Below are 21,641 nucleotides of genomic sequence, written 5' to 3' on the forward strand. Positions count from 1 at the left end.
CTCACCTTCTTTCGTATATCTTCATCATTTGCTCCAAGTGCAGCATAGAGCTTGAATGCAGCCTGGCGCAATTCATGAGCATGCTTGAGGTCATGATCAAGCTATTAAAATATAATCAAATTCAGATTATACGTAAATTTCAAACTCTTAGGTGTTAAAACAGTGGCTACTTTTCAATGTCTGAGTAACAAATAAGTGAAAAACTTATACATAACCTGACCTTGGGCAATATACTTTTTAGGTTCCTTCCATTGCCACCTATTAGAGTGACATTTGCACCAGTTTGCAGTGTTTGTACTAGCAAATACCATTAACAGTCTGTACAACTGGCACTTTATTCTGTGTCTTGCCCCAAGTAGAATTCATTCTGCTTTGTTTATAAGATCCTGACTTGATATCTAAAACAAGTACTAATTACCAATGCTAAACAGTCCAAAGTAGAAGACAAAATGACAGAAGGGAATAGCAACACACAAAAACAGGACATTTTATTTATTTATTTATTTATTAAATTAATATCCTGCCCTACCTCCCAGTAGGAGCCCAGGGTGGCATCTACCTTATATCTAATTATCAGCCAATCACAGAGAACAAAGCGCTTGACTACTATATACTTTAATTCTTCACACCAATAGAGAGACACTCAACATACATATGTGGTTTGGGGAAGTTCTGAATTTATTGAAAAAGCCTACCCTTTTTATATCAGTGATGGCACTCACTGAACTGGGATATTTGAAGTAGTCTGCTAGCATTGCAATAAGGTGGTCAGTAATACTGGCAATTCTTTGCAGCTCAATATCTGCTTCAATCAAATAGGCAAGAGTTTCTGCTCCATCTACTCTCTCCTCTAGTAGTCTCTCCTTACTACACATCCGTGCCAAACATGGCAGTGTCTGCAAGATACAAAAAATTATGATTAGTTTTTTAAAGTAATTTATATGTACTTGTTTCTGTTAGGTTTGCAATGTTTGTTATTTAGATTAACTTTCGGATTTTTTAAGAGAGACATTTTCTAATAAAATACCTTCTCAGAAATCTAGGAAAGAGCCTGCACAAAAGTAAAATGTAAAACAGCCACTGCTATTGGTGTTCCTGTACCATTATAGTAACTTGTACAAATATTAAGAAATGATATGCAGCTAAGAACAAAACTTTACCAGACTAATATCCATTAAGAGTTGTCAAGATTTACTTGATCTGGCCTGCACAGCTTCATGATTTAGATGCAGACTGAATTAGCGCTATGACGGAACAAGGTTATCCAAAAGTGAACTGGTCAACGACTGCTTTATGGTGGAGGTCAATTCCTTTATGGTGTCTGAAACAGAACAATCCACTTCCTCTGCAACGGCTTTGAAAAATAAAGCGACACCAGAAAGGATGGTCATCTCGCTTCTATAGACCTAGGCAGCTCTTCCCAAAGTCAAGATTTAGATAAGCTTTAATTAATGCTTTAAGATTACATATACAATACATGATTTATCTACTGCAAGCTTGTATTTAAGCTTGTATTTTACTCGACTGGTGGCTATAGAGAACCAGGAATTCTTCACTGTACTAAACACCAAACCAAATTTACAATGTTGCTCTTCCTTTGCTGATCAGCCATGCGCAGAGCTGGAGGATTAATTATTCATATTCTGGAATTGTCCACAATAGCTTCTGGAAGAGGACTATAAGTTACTCTCCACACATCACTGACTGCTTTCGAGATTGCCTTTCACTCCATTCAGCCTCCTGAATTCCTCAGTTTGATCCAAAGGCCATCTCATATCCAGGAAGGGGATCATCTTACATACGAAACTACTGTGTAGAGGAACCATCATCATACTCCTGTCCTGATACTGAGATAGTGCACTAGATCCACTCCAAATGAGTCTTCACATTGAACATAGCTCCATGCATTTAATGATAGGCCAAAAGAAATCAAGACTGAAAAGAGTGCATATTTCATAAACATACAATTGAAATCAGCAACTGCTAATCACCACCAAGTAAGAACAGTTTTATGAGCTGCTTTCTAAATTCCTAGGACAGATTCTGGTTTTAGTGAGTGTACAAGAGCAAGAAACAATGTGTGTGGGGTAACTGTTTTAAGTATAGCAGTATGGCTTAATCAGCTTACCTTTAACACAATGCAGGTATCATCAGTGCGGATTGCTCCAGCTCTGCACAGGTAAGTAAGGCTACAATGAAACAAATGATGATTTACTGCCAAGTGTAATGGATCCAGAGAATAAAAAAAAATAATTAGAAGATTAGGGGAGCTACACTAGGTCAGAGATAACAACAAATTTACTGTCAGAAGTATAAAGGACATTTTAGATTTTCTTATGCTTCAGTAGTAAAACTCTTGACAGCTAAGAAAAAGAGTCCCATGACCCTTGCTAGATTTTATCAAAGAGCAGCCAGATAGCACCATACAATCTGTTGATGGTGCAGTGTTGAATACAGCCCTTTTTAATTTGGGAATTTGCTGTATAGGTTGGTGTAGTGCAGCCTTTCCCAACTAGTGGGCCATCAGATGTTGTTGGACCACAACTCCCATCAGCATCAGCCAGCATTGCCAATGGTCAGGAAAGACGGGAATTGTGGTCCAACAACATCTGGAGGCACACTGGTTGGGAAAGGCTGGTGTAGTGTATTCATAATTACTTGTGACAAGCAAACATGTGTTATTTCTTAAAGTGTTATTTCTTCTAGTCCCTGGAGAAGATTACCATTTGGCTGATGTAAGCTGCATTTCAATAGGCTTGTCTCTTTGTAACATCTTCACAAAAATCTGTGGTAATAGTTCTCCATCAACCAACACTGAAAATGAGAAAATACAAGTGTCACGAAATAGCAAATTGGTAATTACTTCTCAAAATTGTAATTAATTTGCAAGTCTGCATACCGACAGTGAAATGTTCCGCTTACCATTTACAAGAGTCAATGATACCTGCGGGTTTTCAAAGGCTAGAACTGCAAAGCATTTCAGTGCTTGCATTCGAACCTGTACAAAATACATAGCATTTATGTATTTACATAAATAAATTAGTATGTTTATATGTTTTATGCAAGGTCAACCAAAGCTGTTCTCTCTTTGAAATTTCATTATCACTTTGAGATTTGCCTAAAGTCCACTGAAAAAGTCATGCAAATGCAGAGAATGTCCTTTAAAAATTAAGTGATCTACGCTAAAAAACACATGGAAAAGTTTCAGTTAATTACAACGACAGCACCTACCCCTAATAGGAAGTTTAGCAAATCTGCCTTCTAACATCTTTGAGGGTAAAATGTTAAAATGTGCCAGCACAACAGCTCTTCTATACTTTGGTATTGCTAAAAGTATTGTTAAAAGGCCCCCCACAGCAGAACTTGAATCACTGCTAGAGTAGATGTCATTTTCTATACCAATCCCTCTGAAACTTTTGTACACTGTTCTCTGCTTCCCTCCCAATCAGTATAATATAACCTTACACGAGTGTCCTTTTTGCTGACCAAGAGCTAATATGGCCAGCTCCATGTTCTGCATTCTCCTTCCTTCCATTGGACACACTGCAGAGTCTTGTCAATCAGCTTCTTCTTTGGCTCTCTACCCTTCCCTGCATCATAGTTGCACTTGATACTTGGGCAGTTACTTTCCCACATAACACAGACAGGCTCAATACAGCATATTCTGAGAACCCCTGAGCTAGAGATGATCTCTGCCTATTGATAATGAGCCAAAAGAATATGCACATGAGGTTTTCCACTGCCAATTAATAAAAGGGTAAGCACACAGGCAATTTTCACTTTTCAGACCCAACAGGAAACTCCAGTTTCAGGCAATTGTTATTCTGCTAATCAACAATGAACTGAGCAGAATATATTTGTGATTAACACTAGAGGAACTTCTATTATGCAAGAATGCAACCGAAACACTAGTATTAGGAACTTGTGGAGCATTTCTAGCCACTAAATTACCTGGTAAGAACATAAGAACATAAGAAGAGCCTGCTGGATCAGGCCAGTGGCCCATCTAGTCACAGTGGCCAACCAGGTGCCTGGGGGAAGCCTGCAAGCAGGACCCGAGTGCAAGAACACTCTCCCCTCCTGAGGCTTCCAGCAACTGGTTTTCAGAAGCATGCTGTCTCTGACTAGGGTGGCAGAGCACAGCCATCATGGCTAGTAGCCATTGATAGCCCTGTCCTCCATGAATTTGTCTAATCTTCTTTTAAAGCCGTCCAAGCTGGTGGCCATTACTGCATCTTGTGGGAGCAAATTCCATAGTTTAACTATGCGCTGAGTAAAGAAGTACTTCCTTTTGTCTGTCCTGAATCTTCCAACATTCAGCTTCTTTGAATGTCCACGAGTTCTAGTATTATGAGAGAGGGAGAAGAACTTTTCTCTATCCACTTTCTCAATGCCATGCATAATTTTATACACTTCTATCATGTCTCCTCTGACCCGCCTTTTCTCTAAACTAAAAAGCCCCAAATGCTGTAACCTTTCCTCGTAAGGGACTCGCTCCATCCCCTTGATCATTCTGGTTGCCCTCTTCTGAACCTTTTCCAACTCTAGAATATCCTTTTTGAGATGAGGCGACCAGAACTGTACACAGTATTCCAAATGCGGCCGCACCATAGATTTATACAACGGCATTATGATATTGGCTGTTTTATTTTCAATACCTTTCCTAATTATCGCTAGCATGGAATTTGCCTTTTTCACAGCTGCCGCACACTGGGTCGACATTTTCATCGTACTGTCCACTACAACCCCGAGGTCTCTCTCCTGGTCGGTCACCGCCAGTTCAGACCCCATGAGCGTATATGTGAAATTAAGACTGTTTGCTCCAATATGCATAATTTTACACTTGTTTATATTGAATTGCATTTGCCATTTTTCTGCCCATTCACTCAGTTTGGAGAGGTCTTTTTGGAGCTCTTCGCAATCCCTTCTTGTTTTAACAACCCTGAACAATTTAGATTCGTCAGCAAACTTGGCCACTTCACTGCTCACTCCTAATTCTAGGTCATTAATGAACAAGTTGAAAAGTACAGGTCCCAATACCGATCCTTGAGGGACTCCACTTTCTACAGCCCTCCATTGGGAGAACTGTCCGTTTATTCCTACTCTCTGCTTTCTGCTTCTTAACCAATTTCTTATCCACAAGAGGACCTCTCCTCTTATTCCATGACTGCTAAGCTTCCTCAGAAGCCTTTGGTGAGGTACCTTGTCAAACGCTTTTTGAAAGTCTAAGTACCGTATATTCCGGCGTATAAGACGACTGGGCGTATAAGACGACCCCCAACTTTTCCAGTTAAAATATAGAGTTTGGGATATACTCGCTGTATAAGACTACCCCTGCTTATGACATGCAGGTACTTAGCAGGAAAACTGTCACTTATAAACTTATAAATATTAATATTTGGATTGTCCAGTTGTTTTGTTTTTGTGCCTAGGAATTACCACCAAAAACTGGGGAAAGATGTGAGAAATCTTTTTTTTAAAAGCAACATTAAATGCCTAGACTCTAGTTTCCAACACTATGGAGTATTTATTGATTGATTAAGAGAATTTATATCCTGCCCTTTTGCTGTTAAAAACAGAGCTCAGCACAGCTTACAAATATAGTAAAAACAATAAAAATACACAATCAGAGAAAAACAAGCCAAAATGTTAGGAAAAGGAGTCTTTCACACCACATGCTCAGTTCTAAATACTGTTGCAAGTTTTACAAGTTCCTCCAGTATTCCACTGGTGCAGGCACTCAGACATTCAAAGTACTGTATGTTTCTTAGGTTTTATAAAAGCAGAGCTTTGCTTAACTCAAAATTTCTTCTCCCTTTAATAACCACATCTACACAGGTTCCACCTCCATACTCAAAATGAAACTGAGCCTGGAAGTGTACAACAACCCCACACATACCTTGCTAATTCGATTATCAATGCCAGGATGTCTGTCTTATCGACTACTCTCCTGCTCCCCCACACACACACACACACACCGGGCATCATGAAAGACCCAGTCCTGGGCTCAGAAAGAAAATAAATATCTGGTCCTCTTCAAAGTATTGATAAGCCTCTTGTTTTAATTGAAATAATAATTATAAATTCTTGTTCTTATCACTAATGGGAGTTAATTATCTTGCATATGCTGCTGTTGCTTCTATGGCTGTAACGGAGTGAGGTTAAAGATAAGTGAAACGCAAATAGGAAAAAAAATACAGAAGGCAGTAACACTTTCCTAAATGTAATACCATACCAACCACAACAAGATTCCTATAAGGCAAAAAACTAAGCATCTCACAACCAGTCAGGATTCCTAACCAAAAACCAAAAATAGGATAAATGAAGAAATATGTATATAAGCATAACTATCAAATATATTTATTATTTACACAAACTGTAAAGATATTTATAGTGCAATCCTAAATTTATTTATTCAGAAGCAAGTCCCAGCATATTCAATGGGGCTTACTCAAACAGGGACAGAAATGCAACCTCAAGTGATAAGCAACTTCATTCACACAACCCAAAATTCCGAATCATGCCACTTTACACTGTTTTGCAACTGTTTATACTTGTTTTTATGGTTATTGGATTTTAAATGGCTTTATTTCTTGTTGTGAGCTGCCTTGGTTTCCAACCCTACCTCACAGGGGTGTTGGAAAGACTCCATACACACACGCACACACTGCAGATGTATAAATACATACAGCCCATATAATAGTTTATTGTCAAACCAATTGGTCACTGCAGAAAAATCAGTATTAGTTTTTTAAAAATCAGTATTAGTTTCCTACAGAATAAAAACTGCAATACCTAAGTAAGCCCTGCCTACTTGCTTTAAAATAGGACTTGGGGGGGGGGGCAGAAAGAGAACACAAACACAATTCTTTTTTACATTCACTCCAAAGTCCCATTGATTTTCAGCACATTCATAATCATGTCTACTCAAAAGTAATTCCTACTGAATTCAATAGGATTTACTCTGGACATATGGGATTAGCACTGTTTTTACCCCCAAAAGCAACTATTGGGAAGGTTTTCAAAACACTGCCCAGGATCTGACTCCTACACACAACAGGGGGAAAAACTGAAATGTACATACCTACCCAATTTTATGAGATTTTCAGATAAACAGGAGGGGAAACCACCATTTTCTGGCCTCGCAATTGCAGACACTGCCACCAAACGAACACTTCACTGATTGGCTGAAATCCTGAACGGGCGGGGTTAAAGCTACGAAGTGCTATACAGTAGTTTAAAAAAAGATTTAACCGGGGGGGGGGTGCCTGACGTTTTTATATATATCTCGAGAACCGCACCACCTAGAAACTTAATTTTTTTTTTAAATGAAAGCTGAGAATCTGGGCCACCTAAGGGGCTAGCCGGGAGCCGGGTGGCATGCTTAGAATCCGGGTAAAACCCGGCTATCCGGGCAATATGGCAACCCTAATAAGACGACACCCGGCGTGTAAGACGACCCCCGACTTTGGAGAAGATTTTCCAGGGTTAAAAAGTCGTCTTATACGCCGGAATATACGGTACACTATGTCCACTGGATCACCTCTATCTATATGCTTGTTGACACTCTCAAAGAATTCTAATAGGTTACTGAGACAGGACTTTCCCTTGCAGAAGCCATGCTGGCTCTGCTTCAGCAAGGCTTGTTCTTCTATGTGCTTAGTTAATCTAGCTTTAATAATACTTTCTACCAGTTTTCCAGGGACAGAAGTTAAGCTAACTGGCCTGTAATTTCCGGGATCCCCTCTGGATCCCTTTTTGAAGATTGGCGTTACATTTGCCACTTTCCAGTCCTCAGGCACGGAGGAGGACCCAAGGGACAAGTTACATATTTTAGTTAGCAGATCAGCAATTTCACCTTTGAGTTCTTTGAGAACTCTCGGGTGGATGCCATCCGGGCCCGGTGATTTGTCAGTTTTTATATTGTCCATTAAGCTTAGAACTTCCTCTCTCGTTACCACTATTTGTCTCAGTTCCTCAGAATCCCTTCCTGCAAATGTTAGTTCAGGTTCAGGGATCTGCCCTATATCTTCCACTGTGAAGACAGATGCAAAGAATTCATTTAGCTTCTCTGCAATCTCCTTATCGTTCTTTAGTACACCTTTGACTCCCTTCTCATCCAAGGGTCCAATTGTCTCCCTAGATGGTCTCCTGCTTTGAATGTATTTATAGAATTTTTTGTTGTTGGTTTTTATGTTCTTAGCAATGTGCTCCTCAAATTCTTTTTTAGCATCCCTTATTGTCTTCTTGCATTTTTTTTGCCAGAGTTTGTGTTCTTTTTTATTTTCTTCATTTGGACAAGACTTCCATTTTTTGAAGGAAGACTTTTTGCCTCTAAGAGCTTCCTTGACTTTGCTCGTTAACCATGCTGGCATCTTCTTGGCCCTGGCGGTACCTTTTCTGATCTGCGGTATGCACTCCAGTTGAGCTTCTAATATAGTGTTTTTAAACAACTTCCAAGCATTTTCGAGTGATGTGACCCCCTGGACTTTGTTTTTCAGCTTTCTTTTTACCAATCCCCTCATTTTTGTGAAGTTTCCTCTTTTGAAGTCAAATGTGACCGTGTTGGATTTTCTTGGCAATTGGCCAGTTACATGTATGTTTAATTTAATAGCACTGTGGTCACTGCTCCCAATCAGTTCAACAACACTTACATCTTGCACCAGGTCCCGGTCCCCACTGAGGATTAAGTCCAGGGTTGCCGTCCCTCTGGTCGGTTCCATGACCAACTGGTCTAGGGAATAGTCATTTAGAATATCTAGAAACTTTGCTTCTTTGTCATGACTGGAACACATATGCAGCCAGTCTATGTCCGGGTAGTTGAAGTCACCCATTACTACCACATTTCCTAGTTTGGATTTCCTAGTTTGATTCATTACACAATTTGCAAAACAGATTGTGGCAGGGTTGTTAAAAAAAGCCAAATTTACAGATAAAATCAAAGTTGCCAGTGAACTCTGTATAAAGTAGATATGGCTGATTCAAAAAGGACATAGTCTTTCAACAAGCCTTTTAAGTTGAGACCTATCCCAGTCTGTGCTGTGTTAGAATTCCTTTTAATATGTTTTTAACCCCTTTTTTGTTTTTAAAGATGTTTTTAAAGCTTTAAAAAAATGTTTTTGTTGTTTTGTTTTAATTATTTAATGTCTTTTTATGATGTTTTAAAGTGTTTTTAGTGTTTCTGTTTGCCGCCCTGGGCTCCTGCTGGGAGGAAGGGCAGGATATAAATCAAATAATAGCTAAATAAATAAATATAAGGTAGCTTCCTATTTGTCCATCCTGGGAGTGGCTTTCCAGGGTCTCAGGCAGATATCTCTCACCTCATTTGCCACCAAAGAAGCCAAAGTCTTCCTCGAGGCCTCTTGGTCATAGCACATCTCCCAAAATCTCAGCCTGTGCCAGAGCCTAGAAGGTTCCAATTCAGGGACAAGATCCAGAATTATTCTAGGCGATATAGATTAATTTATATTTATATTTTATTGTATATTTTAAATATTTTATAGACTGTTTTCTGTTATCTGATGATTTGTCTTATTTGGTCTGTGACCGTACAATAAATTGATTGATTGATTAATTTCCAAACACAGTATCTCTATTGGACATCAATGTAATTAATCCAGTTCTCGCAAGTTAATTTTAGAACTGACTGGAGAGAGTTTGCAAATCTCTGATCTACTTCCTATCTTGTTACAGAATTAAAAGGGGGATAATATTAACAGCACCACGATTATCATGACTACCAGAAGATTATTTACAGAAACTGCTTTAATACTTAGGGTAGCACTTTAAATCTGAATTCTAGATGAAAAATCGTTTTGTGCTTCTATCCAAGTCCTTTATGGATGTATGATATCAAAGTGATGCAAATGACCCCCAAGGCCTTTACCAACCATTCAATTTTTCCTCCTAGCTACGTTCCATGATAGTACTTGACTAAGTACAAGTACTTAAAACTGCTGTACTACCTTTACTTTTGGATGTGGGCAGCACAGATATGCAGTACCCCTTGCCAGTTTCCCCTCTCTTATACTCATTACCAGAACTAGAAAATGACTTTTGAGGAAGAAGGATTGCATTCCCAGAGTTCTGAATATTTGCATGCAAATGCGCTGTGGATTAAGCCTTTTTCTAGAGTGATTGAGCAATTCAGTACCTTCCTTCTGCATGATATGATGGGAGATGGAATTCCCTCAGTGTAGTTTCCCAACAAATCACACAATTAGTATTTACTTTCAATCTCCTTCCTCCATCTACATAAATATTAAACACAAATACTTGTGTTCAATAAAATACAATCTTATCTCCATGTCTCACAAGTCCCGAATCTTTTTTAGGACCCATTCTATTTTTGTGATTTTAAGTTATTTTTAAATTGTTTTTAAGGTTGTATTTTAAATTGTTGTAACCTGCCCTGGGACTTCAGGGTGAAGAATGCATAGAAAACCACCTCCACCCCCACCGAGTTAATTCTCTTGGTTCAAAGTTAATGCTATTAATTGAAGGCAGGAATTACGCAACTTCATTATGTTCTTTTTTTTTTGGAGCATTTAATTTTTTAAATCTCATCTTAATTCTGTAATTGACAGAATCTGATACAGAATTAATTTGTCTTTTGAAGTATCAGATACTAAATTACATATAGTATCTTTTCAGTGCCACATTAAAACTATCCTTTTCTACCAGTTATTTCATAGAATATGATGAGCTAGTTGCCATGACTTCTTTGTTGGCAATGTTCCAAGTAGTTGATAATATTTTTGTTTTCATTTTGAAGGTTGGTGTGCTTACAACATTAATTGTTTATAGCTGTAGTTTTAAACTTCTGTATTTTTAAATTTGTTGTAAGTTGCCTAGAGACTGTTGGTATTAGGAGATTAACAATTGAATACTAGTAGTTATGACTTTAAAGTGCTTGTTAATTATGCATGCAACTTTAAGACAGGGATAATGCCGCCTGGACGATGCCATCAGACATATTTCTTCAATCTTTTTTTTCTCTAAACAATATTTTTAACCCTTTTTATTTAAGATGTTTTTAAAGCTTTTTTAAAGAATGTTTTTAAAGTTGTTTTGTTTTAATGTATTTTAAGGTCTGTTTTTATGATGTTTTAAAGTGTTTTTACTCCTTTTGGTTGCCGCCCTGGGCTCCTGCTGATAGGAAGGACGGGATATAAATTAAATAATAAATAAATAAATCCCTTTTCATGATGTTTCCTTCTAGTCACTCACTTTCTTCCTTGTCTCTCTAATGCCTCTCTAGTGCACACCACTTTGACATTTCCCTCATATCTGTATACACATAGCTTACAGTGGAATACTTACAGTCCCTTTCATACTAAAACAGAAGCTACTATACTTACGTCTTCACTTCACCAATAACGTTGCACCAAGGTTTCAAAACAATAGTATACGTTACTGAACAGGGATTATATTAATTCCTTACTTTATAAGATGTAGAAGTTAACAGATGAGCAATATTCTGTACTGCTCCATGGTTAAACAGGACTGTCTGATGGTCTGGACCCTATAAAAAAAATAAGCCATTACTCTTTAAATATACTGTAAAGGAAGAAGGTATAATTATGTATTCTACATTAGTAAACACTTAATTGCAAGCTTACTAGTTTTCAAGTCAAGGCTACAACTGGCTTTTTATAACTTCTCTCAGAATTGTTATCAAAAAGATAGTCAAGATGAATTCTTTAAAAAAAATGATCCAGCTTGTTATTGTGTTGCATTTTTTCCATATAAAGTAGCATCTAATTTTGGAGGGGATGGGGGGGAGGTGTGCTGATTAGGATCAGACCTGTAGGGACCATTCATCCTTCATATTTTGATCCCAAGGAAAGACACCCCCACTCCAGCTGCAATTTGCTATGGGAACACAGCTATATGGCATTTTCGGAAGGCGATTTTTCCTCAGAAAAATTAGCTGCTAATTTAAAAAGAAAAAAACCCAGACGCATATCCCAAACTACAAATCTATTGCAAGATGTAATTTAGCCCTAGCAAATTTCACTCACATTAAAATTGTGCTCCTTTTCATGCTAGTCTCCAGGCAACATTTATTTTACATTTATTTTAATCAGACACTATAAATAATTCTATTTACACTAATTTTAAAAGATAAGCAGCAACATATCAAAACAAGTTCCTTATAAAAACAAAGACTTGGATCTAAAGTTGTCTTGCATGAGTGGAAAGGCACTGGCTCTTGAGAAAGGCAGCCCTGCCAAATTCTTCCAATTTTCCCTCCCACAACAGACCCCTTATGCCCTACCCTATCCTGTAGAATGGCTTTTCGGAGCACAGGGGGCTGTAGTGGGGTGGGGTAAGGAGAGCAAAAAAGGCTCATTGTGCATGTGGCACCCCATTCTCAGGATCCAACCCATAAAGCAAATCTTACATGGTACTGGGCAGTGGATTGCCACTTCCTATGATGTTGGGGTACCTTGAAACCTACAACCTGGAGCTGCAATGAAATAAGTCTCAGCTTTCCTTTTATGAGTCAACTCTAGCAGTGGTGGCTAAAAATAAAATTTGAAAGTGTAACTGTGGCATATCCTATAACTGTGGCTTATCCTACAGCAGATAGAAGTATCTAGTGGTCCATTTACTCTGGTTGATAAAATCCTGGATGAGCAGAATAGCTGCTACAACCCCAAATGCCATTTTCTTACTGGCATTTTGATAAGCTGCTTGGTAATGCCAGAATGGTCAGAGGTGAGCAGTTGTATATTGAGGAAGAGGTCCAAAGTGCTTTGCAAGATGTTCCTCTGAAATGGGCAACCAATCTTTCCAACTTCAATTACCGTTATCTTTCATAACTCAATGTAACAACTACAGTATCAGAACTGGCAATGATACTTTCATTTTTCATGTCTGAAGTGGACGCTCCCAGTTTTTATAGCTGTGCAGTTCTTGTGGATAAAATCATAGAATAGTAGAGTTGAAAGGGCCTATAAGGCCACAGAGTCCAACCCCCTGCTCAATGCAGGAATCCAACTTAAAGTATATATGGCTGTCCAGCTGCCTCTTGAATGCCTCCAGTGTTGGAGAGTCTATCACCTCCCTAAGTAATTGGTTCCATTGTCGTACTGCTCTAGCAGAAAATTTTTCCTGATGTTCAGTCGAAATCTGTCTTCCTGTAACTTGAGTCCATTATTCTGTGTCCTGCACTCTGGGACAAAATAGAAGAGATCCTGGCCCTCCTCTGTGTGAGAACCTTTATGTGACAGTTGGACATCTGAGCCTTGAGAAATATTTCTCAAATATCAAACTGTGGTTGAACGTGACGCACCAATGCACAACTCTATCACAACAGTATGTTACTAAGCACTTTGCACAACATAGTTTATCAGATCATGGATGTGCTTGAAGTGCGGAGGAGAGATATACATGGTCTGGCAGTGGATGCAACTCTTGGAGGACACATACAGAATACATGTCCGTGTGTAGTGTCATCAAAGGTGATGAAGTTAATAAAGACAACCATCTGCTGGAGGAAGAAAGTGGTGCACAAGAAAGCAAGAACCACGAAATGGAGAAAGGAACATAGATAGCAAGGACTTTGTGGAGGAAGAAAGGATTTGAGCTAACTGAGGAGCAGCAAGGACCAAGGATGGACAGGCAATGACTGGGACATAGTAAAACATTTATAACCTGTCTCTTCACTGAAAAATGGCTCATAATTACACTTTTTTAAAAAAAGCCAGTTTAACAAAAACTTTAAAAATAGACCCCTTTCTTTTTCTTATGAGCAGCATAGGCAATAATCATTCCACTCATGTGTGTCTTACAGGCTTCCCATTTATTTATTTTTATTTATTTATTATTTATTTATTTAATTACATTTCTAGACCGCCCTATAGCAGAAAGCTCTCAGGGCGGTGTACAACAAATAAAATCACAATTAAAATATGAGCAAGTGTGAAAAATATAATACAATTATAAAAACATTAAACATGATAAAAATCTGAAATAGAATTGCCATTGAGTTTATAAATTAAAATCCATATTAGGTTTAAAATTAAATTTAAAATGTTTAAAAAGCCTGGGCGAAAAGGTAGGTTTTTACCTGGCGCCGAAAAGATAACAAAGAAGGCGCCAGGCGTATCTCGTCTGGGAGGGCATTCCATAGTTCGGGGGCCACCACCGAGAAGGCCCTAGATCTAGTTGTTGATCTCCGGGCCTCTTTATGAGTTGGGACCCGGAGAAGGGCCTTCGACGTCGAGCGTAGTGAACAGGTAGGTACATAGCGAGAGAGGCGCTCCACCAGGTATTGCGGTCCGATGCCGTTTAGGGCTTTATAGGTAAGAACCAACACTTTGAATCTGGCCCGGAAACATATCGGTAGCCAGTGCAGCTGCGCCAGGACAGGTGTTATATGGTCAAATTTCTTTGTCCCAGTGAGAACTCTGGCCGCAGCATTTTGCACTAGCTGAAGTTTCCGAACCGTCTTCATAGGTAGCCCCACGTAGAGTGCATTACAGTAGTCCAATCTAGAGGTTACCATAGCATGGATAACTGAGGCGAGATTCTCCCTGTCCAGATAGGGTCGTAGTTGGGCTACCAGCCGAAGCTGGTAGAATGCATTCCGTGCCACCGAGGCTACCTGAGCCTCAAGTGACAGGAGCGGGTCTAATAAGACCCCCAAACTACGTACCTGCTCCTTTAGGGGGAGTGTAACCCCATCTAGGACAGGTCGAACATCAACCATCTGGGCAGAGGGCCCTACCACCAACAGCATCTCAGTCTTGTTAGGATTGAGTTTCAGTTTATTAGCTCTCATCCAGCCCATTATCGCGGCCAGGCAGCGGTCTAGTACATCAACAGCCTCACCTGACGAAGATGAAAAGGAGTAGTAGAGCTGCGTATCATCAGCATATTGCTGGAAACGCACTCCAAAACTCCTGATGACCTCACCCAGCGGCTTCATATAGATATTGAAAAGCATGGGGGACAGAACTGAACCCTGTGGGACTCCATATTGGAGTACCCAGGGACTCGAGTAATGTTCCCCCAGCATCACCTTCTGGAGACGATTCCCGAGATAGGAGCAGAGCCACCGCCAAGCAGTGCCTCCCACTCCTAAATCCGTAAGTCGCTCCAGAAGGATACCATGGTCGATGGTATCAAACGCTGCTGAGAGATCAAGGAGAACCAACAGAGTTACACTCCCTCTGTCTTTCTCCCGACAGAGGTCATCATACAGGGCGACCAAGGCCGTTTCTGTACCAAACCCCGGCCGAAAGCCCGATTGAAATGGGTCCAGATAATCAGTTTCATCCAAGAGAGCCTGGAGTTGGCGAGCGACCACACGCTCTAGGACCTTGCCCAGGAATGGAACATTTGCTACCGGCCTATAGTTGTCCAAATTATCAGGGTCCAAGGAGGGTTTTTTTAGGAGCGGTCTCACCACCGCCTGTTTCAGGCAGGGTGGGACCACTCCCTCTCGTAAAGAGGCATTAATCACCTCCTTGGCCCAGCCGGCTGTTCCATTCCTGCTAGCTTTTATTAGCCATGAGGGGCAAGGATCCAGAGCAGAAGTGGTCGCCCGCACCTGTTCAAGCACCTTGTCCACATCCTCGAGCTGTACCAACTGAAACTCATCCAGTAAAACAGGACAAGACTGTGCTCTGGACACCTCATTAGGATCAACTGCTACAATAATGGAGTCAAGGTCCCGGCGGATGTTCATGATCTTATCACGAAAGTGTCGCGCAAACTCATTACAGCGGGCAATTGATGGTGTTATTGCGTCCTGGGGACCAGAGTGTAAAAGTCCCCGGTCAACTTTATAAAGTTCCGCTGGGCGGTTAAGAGATGACTGAATCGAGACAGCAAAGTATTGCTTCTTTGCTGCTCTCACTGCCTTCACATAGAGTTTGGTAGAGACCCTCACAAGTGCATGATTACAGCCGTCGGGAGTTCGCCTCCATTTGCACTCAAGCCGTCTCCTTTCTTGCTTCATCACTCTTAGCTCCGGGGTAAACCAGGGAGCCAACTGAGCTCTGCAACGGAGAGGGCGCACCGGGGCGATCGTGTCAACTGCCCGGGCCATTTCTGTATTCCACAGCGTGGCCAGGGTTTCGACAGGACCGTCAATTCTATCAGCCGGAAAATTCCCTAGAGCCATCAGAAAACCCTCAGGATTCATTAGTCTCCGGGGACGGACCATCTTAATTGGTCCTCCACCCTTGCAGAGGGGAGAAGACAATGTGAGTCTAAACCTTAATAGGCGGTGATCTGACCATGACAAAGGAATAGATGTAAAATTCCTCACTCTCAGATCACCATCCCCTAATCCAGAGGCAAAAATCAAGTCCAGAGTGTGCCCCAACACATGCGTAGGGCCAGTAGCAAATTGAGACAGCCCCATGGCTGTCATGGAGGTCATGAAGTCCTGAGCTGCTCCAGATAAAGCGGCCTCAGCATGAATGTTGAGATCCCCCAATACCAAAAGTTTGGGGGAACGCAACAATAGATCCGAGACCACCTCTGTCAGCTCAGTTAGGGAGGCTGTTGGGCAGCAAGGTGGACGGTACACCAACAGTATTCCCAGTCTGTCTCGCTGACCCAACGCTATGATATTAGATACAACATCAATTGTGCAAGTAATATTTCCCCAGCTCTCCTTCCATTTGATTTTTAAAAGCAGTATCAAATCTGTGGCATCATAATATACAAGATGTGCCTCTTTTGATCATTTACAGCATTCTTTGCATCTCCTCCCTTTTAATAAATGAATTTCCTTTCTTCTGTCCCAAGCTGGTATTTTAGATATTGTAAAAAATATGGAAAAGTTCAAAAATAAAGTTTTATATTAAAAACACACACAAGACAATCAGATAAAAAAGGCAGAAAACTGCATCTGAAAAACATGGGCTACTATATGTCTTTGACTCCGCTATTCATATTTTTGTCACTATAAAGATCAAAAGCCAAAAGAGATGCAATTGCAATAAAGTGATGGCTGTTTTTAAAAAAAGTTAATTTGGCCACTTTTGCTGATGCAATGTTTGATTGTGTCCAACAATTCTTTAGTAAATGGCTCATGTGCCTACTTTGTTTTTCTGCACCATACCTCTGAAATTATGTTTGTGGGCATTCACTCTCTTCCCATTATGCCCTGCTTTGTAAACCCTTCTGTTTAACCTCATTCCTTCACTGGTCTTTTTGATTCTTTTGAATATATTGTTTGGTTCATTTATCTTTCCTGCCTCCATTCTTTCAACCTCGTCCTAGGCTATCTTTATGACAAGTCTAAGGCAGGTCTTGTACAAAGAAATCTCTCCTTAGCTATGTATATTTTACACAATATAATTGAATATGAATTAGACATGCCAAACAAAAGCTAGTCCAAATTTATATATATATATGGATTCCAGGAGCACTAAAGACAAGGCAAAATATCTATTTACCTTATCAGAACTCTAATCACTAATTAATTCTGCTTTTTGTCTACAGAATTAGACCTGTGCAGAGTTTCCACCATGTCACAGATTCTGAATGTCACAGACAACAATTACCTCTTCTCACCAAAAAAGATTAACATGTGACAGTAAGGTGAGGATGCTTGATTGCTTGGTTCTGCTTTGTGCTCAGTGTCTAATGGATTCTCATCTTTAGAGTAAGGGAATAGTTTTCCTCCTGGCCAGTTAATTATTGAATATTTTCCCCGTTCTGTTCTAATGTGCAATCAGGTTCAGCTGACTGAGACATCAAAATCATATTCCATAGGCAGAAATTGTGTGATGTAAAGATCTGCTCTATTTACAGTACATTGTGTGGAGAGTTGATAGCTGGAGAGTCTTGGCTTGGGATTGGTAACTTGAACTTGGACTCTTCTAGTACTATTAACATCAAAATCCATACTTCAAAATTTAGAAATAGCTCTACCTCATTTATCAATCAAGAGTATTTATTCTGCCTTAATCCTCTCATAAAACTGGTGGCTCCAAATGAGAGCAGCAGAACATTTCTCTTACTATAAAAATGGCTTGATTAGCCATAGAATATACACATACTCTGGTTCAAGTAAAAATCTAATGTTATGCAACAAATAACCAAGTTAACATCTGTGAAGAATTTGGATTTTTAAGACATGACTTCAGCTACTACCATTTTAGTTAAAATGCAATTAATATACCATTTTGAAGAAAAACTTACATTGGCACATAGAAGTGGCTGAGGCGAGGATTTAAAGCCGCAGCTATGCCAGTGTCGGAGCTGAAGAACAGATATTAAAGGATATAAAATTAAAGTCAAGTATAATTTTCTCTCCTACATCTTTACCCTACAACGTATCTGAGCACTGTGGGCCTACTCCCTCCCCTACCATCCCTCCCCCATACATTATACTGAATATATGGAAGAAATTTTTAAACTACAATTTGAACCGTAGCCTGCCAGATCTATATGCAGTATTTTATATAGTGGATTACACTGGGACCCAATGTGCATTCAGCAGCTACTACTAAATACACAAGACAGAAACACATTTCTATAGAAAAGCAGTACATAAAGTTTTTAAAAACAGATGCACACAATGATTGATAGCTAGTGTAGTGGCTTTGAAACTGAGCTGGGAACCAGAAAGCCCCTAGTTTCAGCATAAACCATCTAGGACTGGGGTTGGGCAAAAGGAAGATTGGAATAAATCTGTGGGTGATATGCAGCAGGGTAGAACTTGTCTATCCTCCTTAGTGTATCATTGGATGAGCATTTTAGGAATTGTGTTGTATACCATTTTAAATTTGGCTTTTAATTGATTTTATCCATTTGTATTTTATTTTGTTGTTAAGCTGTTTTGAGATTTTTTAAATATAAAGTAACAAAATATAGTAGTAGTGACAACAATTTACCAAGGGTTTTTTGCTCAAGAGTTTAAAAAGTAAAATTGCAAGTAAAAAATTATCTGCCATGACTGGCTTTGTGCTAATATCACCATATTGCAGATTCAATGTTATTCACCATCAAAATACAAGTATAAGTTGGTTGCCTTTGGCCAGGTCTTTGTGCAACTTTGCTGGACAATTTTAGGGTTTTGTGCCAGTATCCTCAATCTGTAATCATTCAGATGTAGATTTGCATGTGTATATGTAGTCTCATGGGAGTGCAATAGTTAATTGGCATTACTCAACTATTTTGCACTTTATTTTTAATGATGGTCCTCAGGGTTCTAGTAAAAGAAAGGCTCTTAGGCAAACTAGTTTATCTGCTTCAGTGCCCAATTTGCAATAAAGAAAATACTGACCTACCTATGTAAAATATTCGTAAGGATTACAGAAATCAATGCAAATGAAATTTGGAGACTCTAAATGTTAAATAAATGCCAGGCATTATTACACCAACCCAGCAGCTGCTTGACAGTCTGTCCAAATATACTGTCTCACACTATTTCTGAAACTCTGGAGGTCACAGTTGGAAAAGGAAAAAACCTTGGTAAGCTGCAAGTTACTATAAAACAGACCATCATTCTAATAGTTACATGAAACTTTATGAAGGTATATTGCAACACTTGTGATTGTCTATATGACCTTCTCTATTCACTACTTCTTTTGGTTTGTGCTAAGACAATCTATATGCCAAACATAAGATTCAGGGTACTAAAAAATAATTTTAATTATTCTTATTCACACCGAATTCAAAATTCTCTACGTGTCACAAAAACCTCTAGTTTGTCAATATTCTGATAAAAATTTTCCCAAGTATTTTCTGTTCAATCATTCCTGAACATATGGATGCAAATAGGTTATATTGTGTATTTTAAAGCTGGATATTTCCCGGAAGTGGCCTCCACTCAACTGTCAATACAGTAAGTGGAAAACTTGATCCAGGTAATTTGGGATTAATAACTCAAAAAAGACTTATTTCCAAAATGACACATGCTCTTTGAAAAAAACATCACTCAACCATCATTCTAGTCTGACACCAGCTGCTACAGTTTATTTGTGTTCTGTAACCTTTGCATCTGTTTGAGCTATAATTGCACAAGACCATGAACAGCAGGACATTTTGTATCTGTCACATATAATGGGCTGATATAGGCATGCACAAATAGCATATGGTAGTAATGTTTTTCCTCAATGATACCACTTCCGACTGCAGCTGTGAGATTATGTTTTTAAATGCCCTTTTCTTGTCTGGCTTTTTCACAGCTGTGGATTTAGGATTGTTTCTCCCCAAATTACTCCGTTCTAAATGTGTATGGAGAAGAGCAGTGCCATAATTTGAGATTGTTGGACTCTTAAATTTCTTGCTCCATCTCAAACTCAATCAATTAATTTTAGCTTCACTGTCAAGCCTGGCACTTCTCAGGAGCATGAAAAGCTCTCAAGACTGTGTGTCCTAAGACTCAGAGTCTCATAACTCTCATGTTTAAAAAACTCTTAGAGGTGCCAGCAAATGTTTTAAACAAGGGTCATGCTAAGTTCCAAAAAAATCTCTGAGCATGATTCTGTGTGCTTGCTTTACTAATGAACATTAGGAATACTGCTACATCTGTAGCCAAACAATTTGTAGCCAAACAATGAATATACAGATAATATCTACAGAACAGACAGTATAGGAAGAACTTTCCAGATATGTATTTTTATTGTCAGATTTTAGGCTATGAAACTGGGGAGCTTGGGGCATCTATCACATTGTTTCTATGAATAATAACTACCAATTTTCAATCAGTCAATTTTTCAAAAAGACAGACACACAAAGTTATAACCAGATATAAACTGCAGCTGGCTAAATCTGAAATATACACAAGTTCTGAAACACAGTCACAAAAGTTTCCCAGATAACTGCCTGGAATTAGATCAAACGAGCAGGTTCTGCAGAATAAAAAATTAAAAAGTGGTTCATGCTGTGCTGATCTGAGAGCTCAATGAGAAACTTCTATATACAGTCATCCTGAGAAAGGCTTGTGCCTGGCTAACTTTTTAATGAAATTTATATCCTAACTCTTATTTTCTCCTTTTATTTGCTTTAAGAGCAAAACCATGGAAGCCTGGCAAGAAAATAAAAGAAATTATTCCTCTATATAAATGAAACAAAAAATATTCTACTACGTCTGGCCCACTATTTCATTCACACATGCAGTTATCTTAATGAAACAGTATTTTGAAAGCCCCCCCCCCCAAAAGGGAAGACTTGGTTTTACAGACCCCTGTAGAGAATGATCACATTCCTTTCTTACTTTGCAGCAATGTGAGAAGATCTGACATATGTATTCTTGAGTATATCGAGACCTACTGAGAAGTGCCATAAGGTGTGGAATAACTGTAGCATCCTAGAAAGTCAAGAGAGAAAACAGAACATTGCAACTAAAAATTTAAACACCAGCAAGCAGTTACACTGTATTTTTAATACATCCACTAGTCTGGTCCTTTTCTCTTCTGTTCACAAGGAAACAAACAGCTTGAGGTCTTAAAATGGGATTTTTAATTTATATGTAGCTGAGCATCCCTACTCAGTGAATTTCAAAATCTATACAACTGTGACATTGTTCAAAACAAGATCTAATGATAGCAAGTGATACAGTAACAGTCTCAGAACAGAGACATTTTAGCTTTGCTTAAAAGGGATTTAAAGCCTTCAGGATTGCTAAGAAATTGCTAAGAACAATCTGTTCAACCAGAGGTTGC

The 21,641-nt window shown here is 39.1% G+C and overlaps 1 protein-coding gene across 4 annotated transcripts in view; it reads right to left on the reverse strand.

Annotated features, from left to right (window-relative positions):
- ARMC8 (armadillo repeat containing 8) overlaps positions 1–21,641 on the reverse strand; it is a 96,393-nt gene that overhangs the window by 35,652 nt on the left and 39,100 nt on the right. For 3 of the 4 annotated variants that reach the window (XM_061636510.1, XM_061636509.1, XM_061636506.1), the window contains 8 exons: positions 21,194–21,286; positions 18,172–18,231; positions 11,444–11,524; positions 2,923–2,998; positions 2,724–2,814; positions 2,129–2,189; positions 696–896; positions 6–101 (listed from right to left, as the gene is read on the reverse strand). In XM_061636510.1, coding sequence (XP_061492494.1) covers positions 6–101; positions 696–896; positions 2,129–2,189; positions 2,724–2,814; positions 2,923–2,998; positions 11,444–11,524; positions 18,172–18,231; positions 21,194–21,286 — 759 coding nt within the window. The remainder of the gene's footprint in view (positions 1–5; positions 102–695; positions 897–2,128; positions 2,190–2,723; positions 2,815–2,922; positions 2,999–11,443; positions 11,525–18,171; positions 18,232–21,193; positions 21,287–21,641) is intronic. The other variant, XM_061636507.1, reaches the window with a different exon arrangement.

Source organism: Rhineura floridana, chromosome 7 (assembly GCF_030035675.1).
Source record: "Rhineura floridana isolate rRhiFlo1 chromosome 7, rRhiFlo1.hap2, whole genome shotgun sequence".
In the NCBI taxonomy this organism is placed as follows: Eukaryota; Metazoa; Chordata; class Lepidosauria; order Squamata; family Rhineuridae; genus Rhineura; species Rhineura floridana.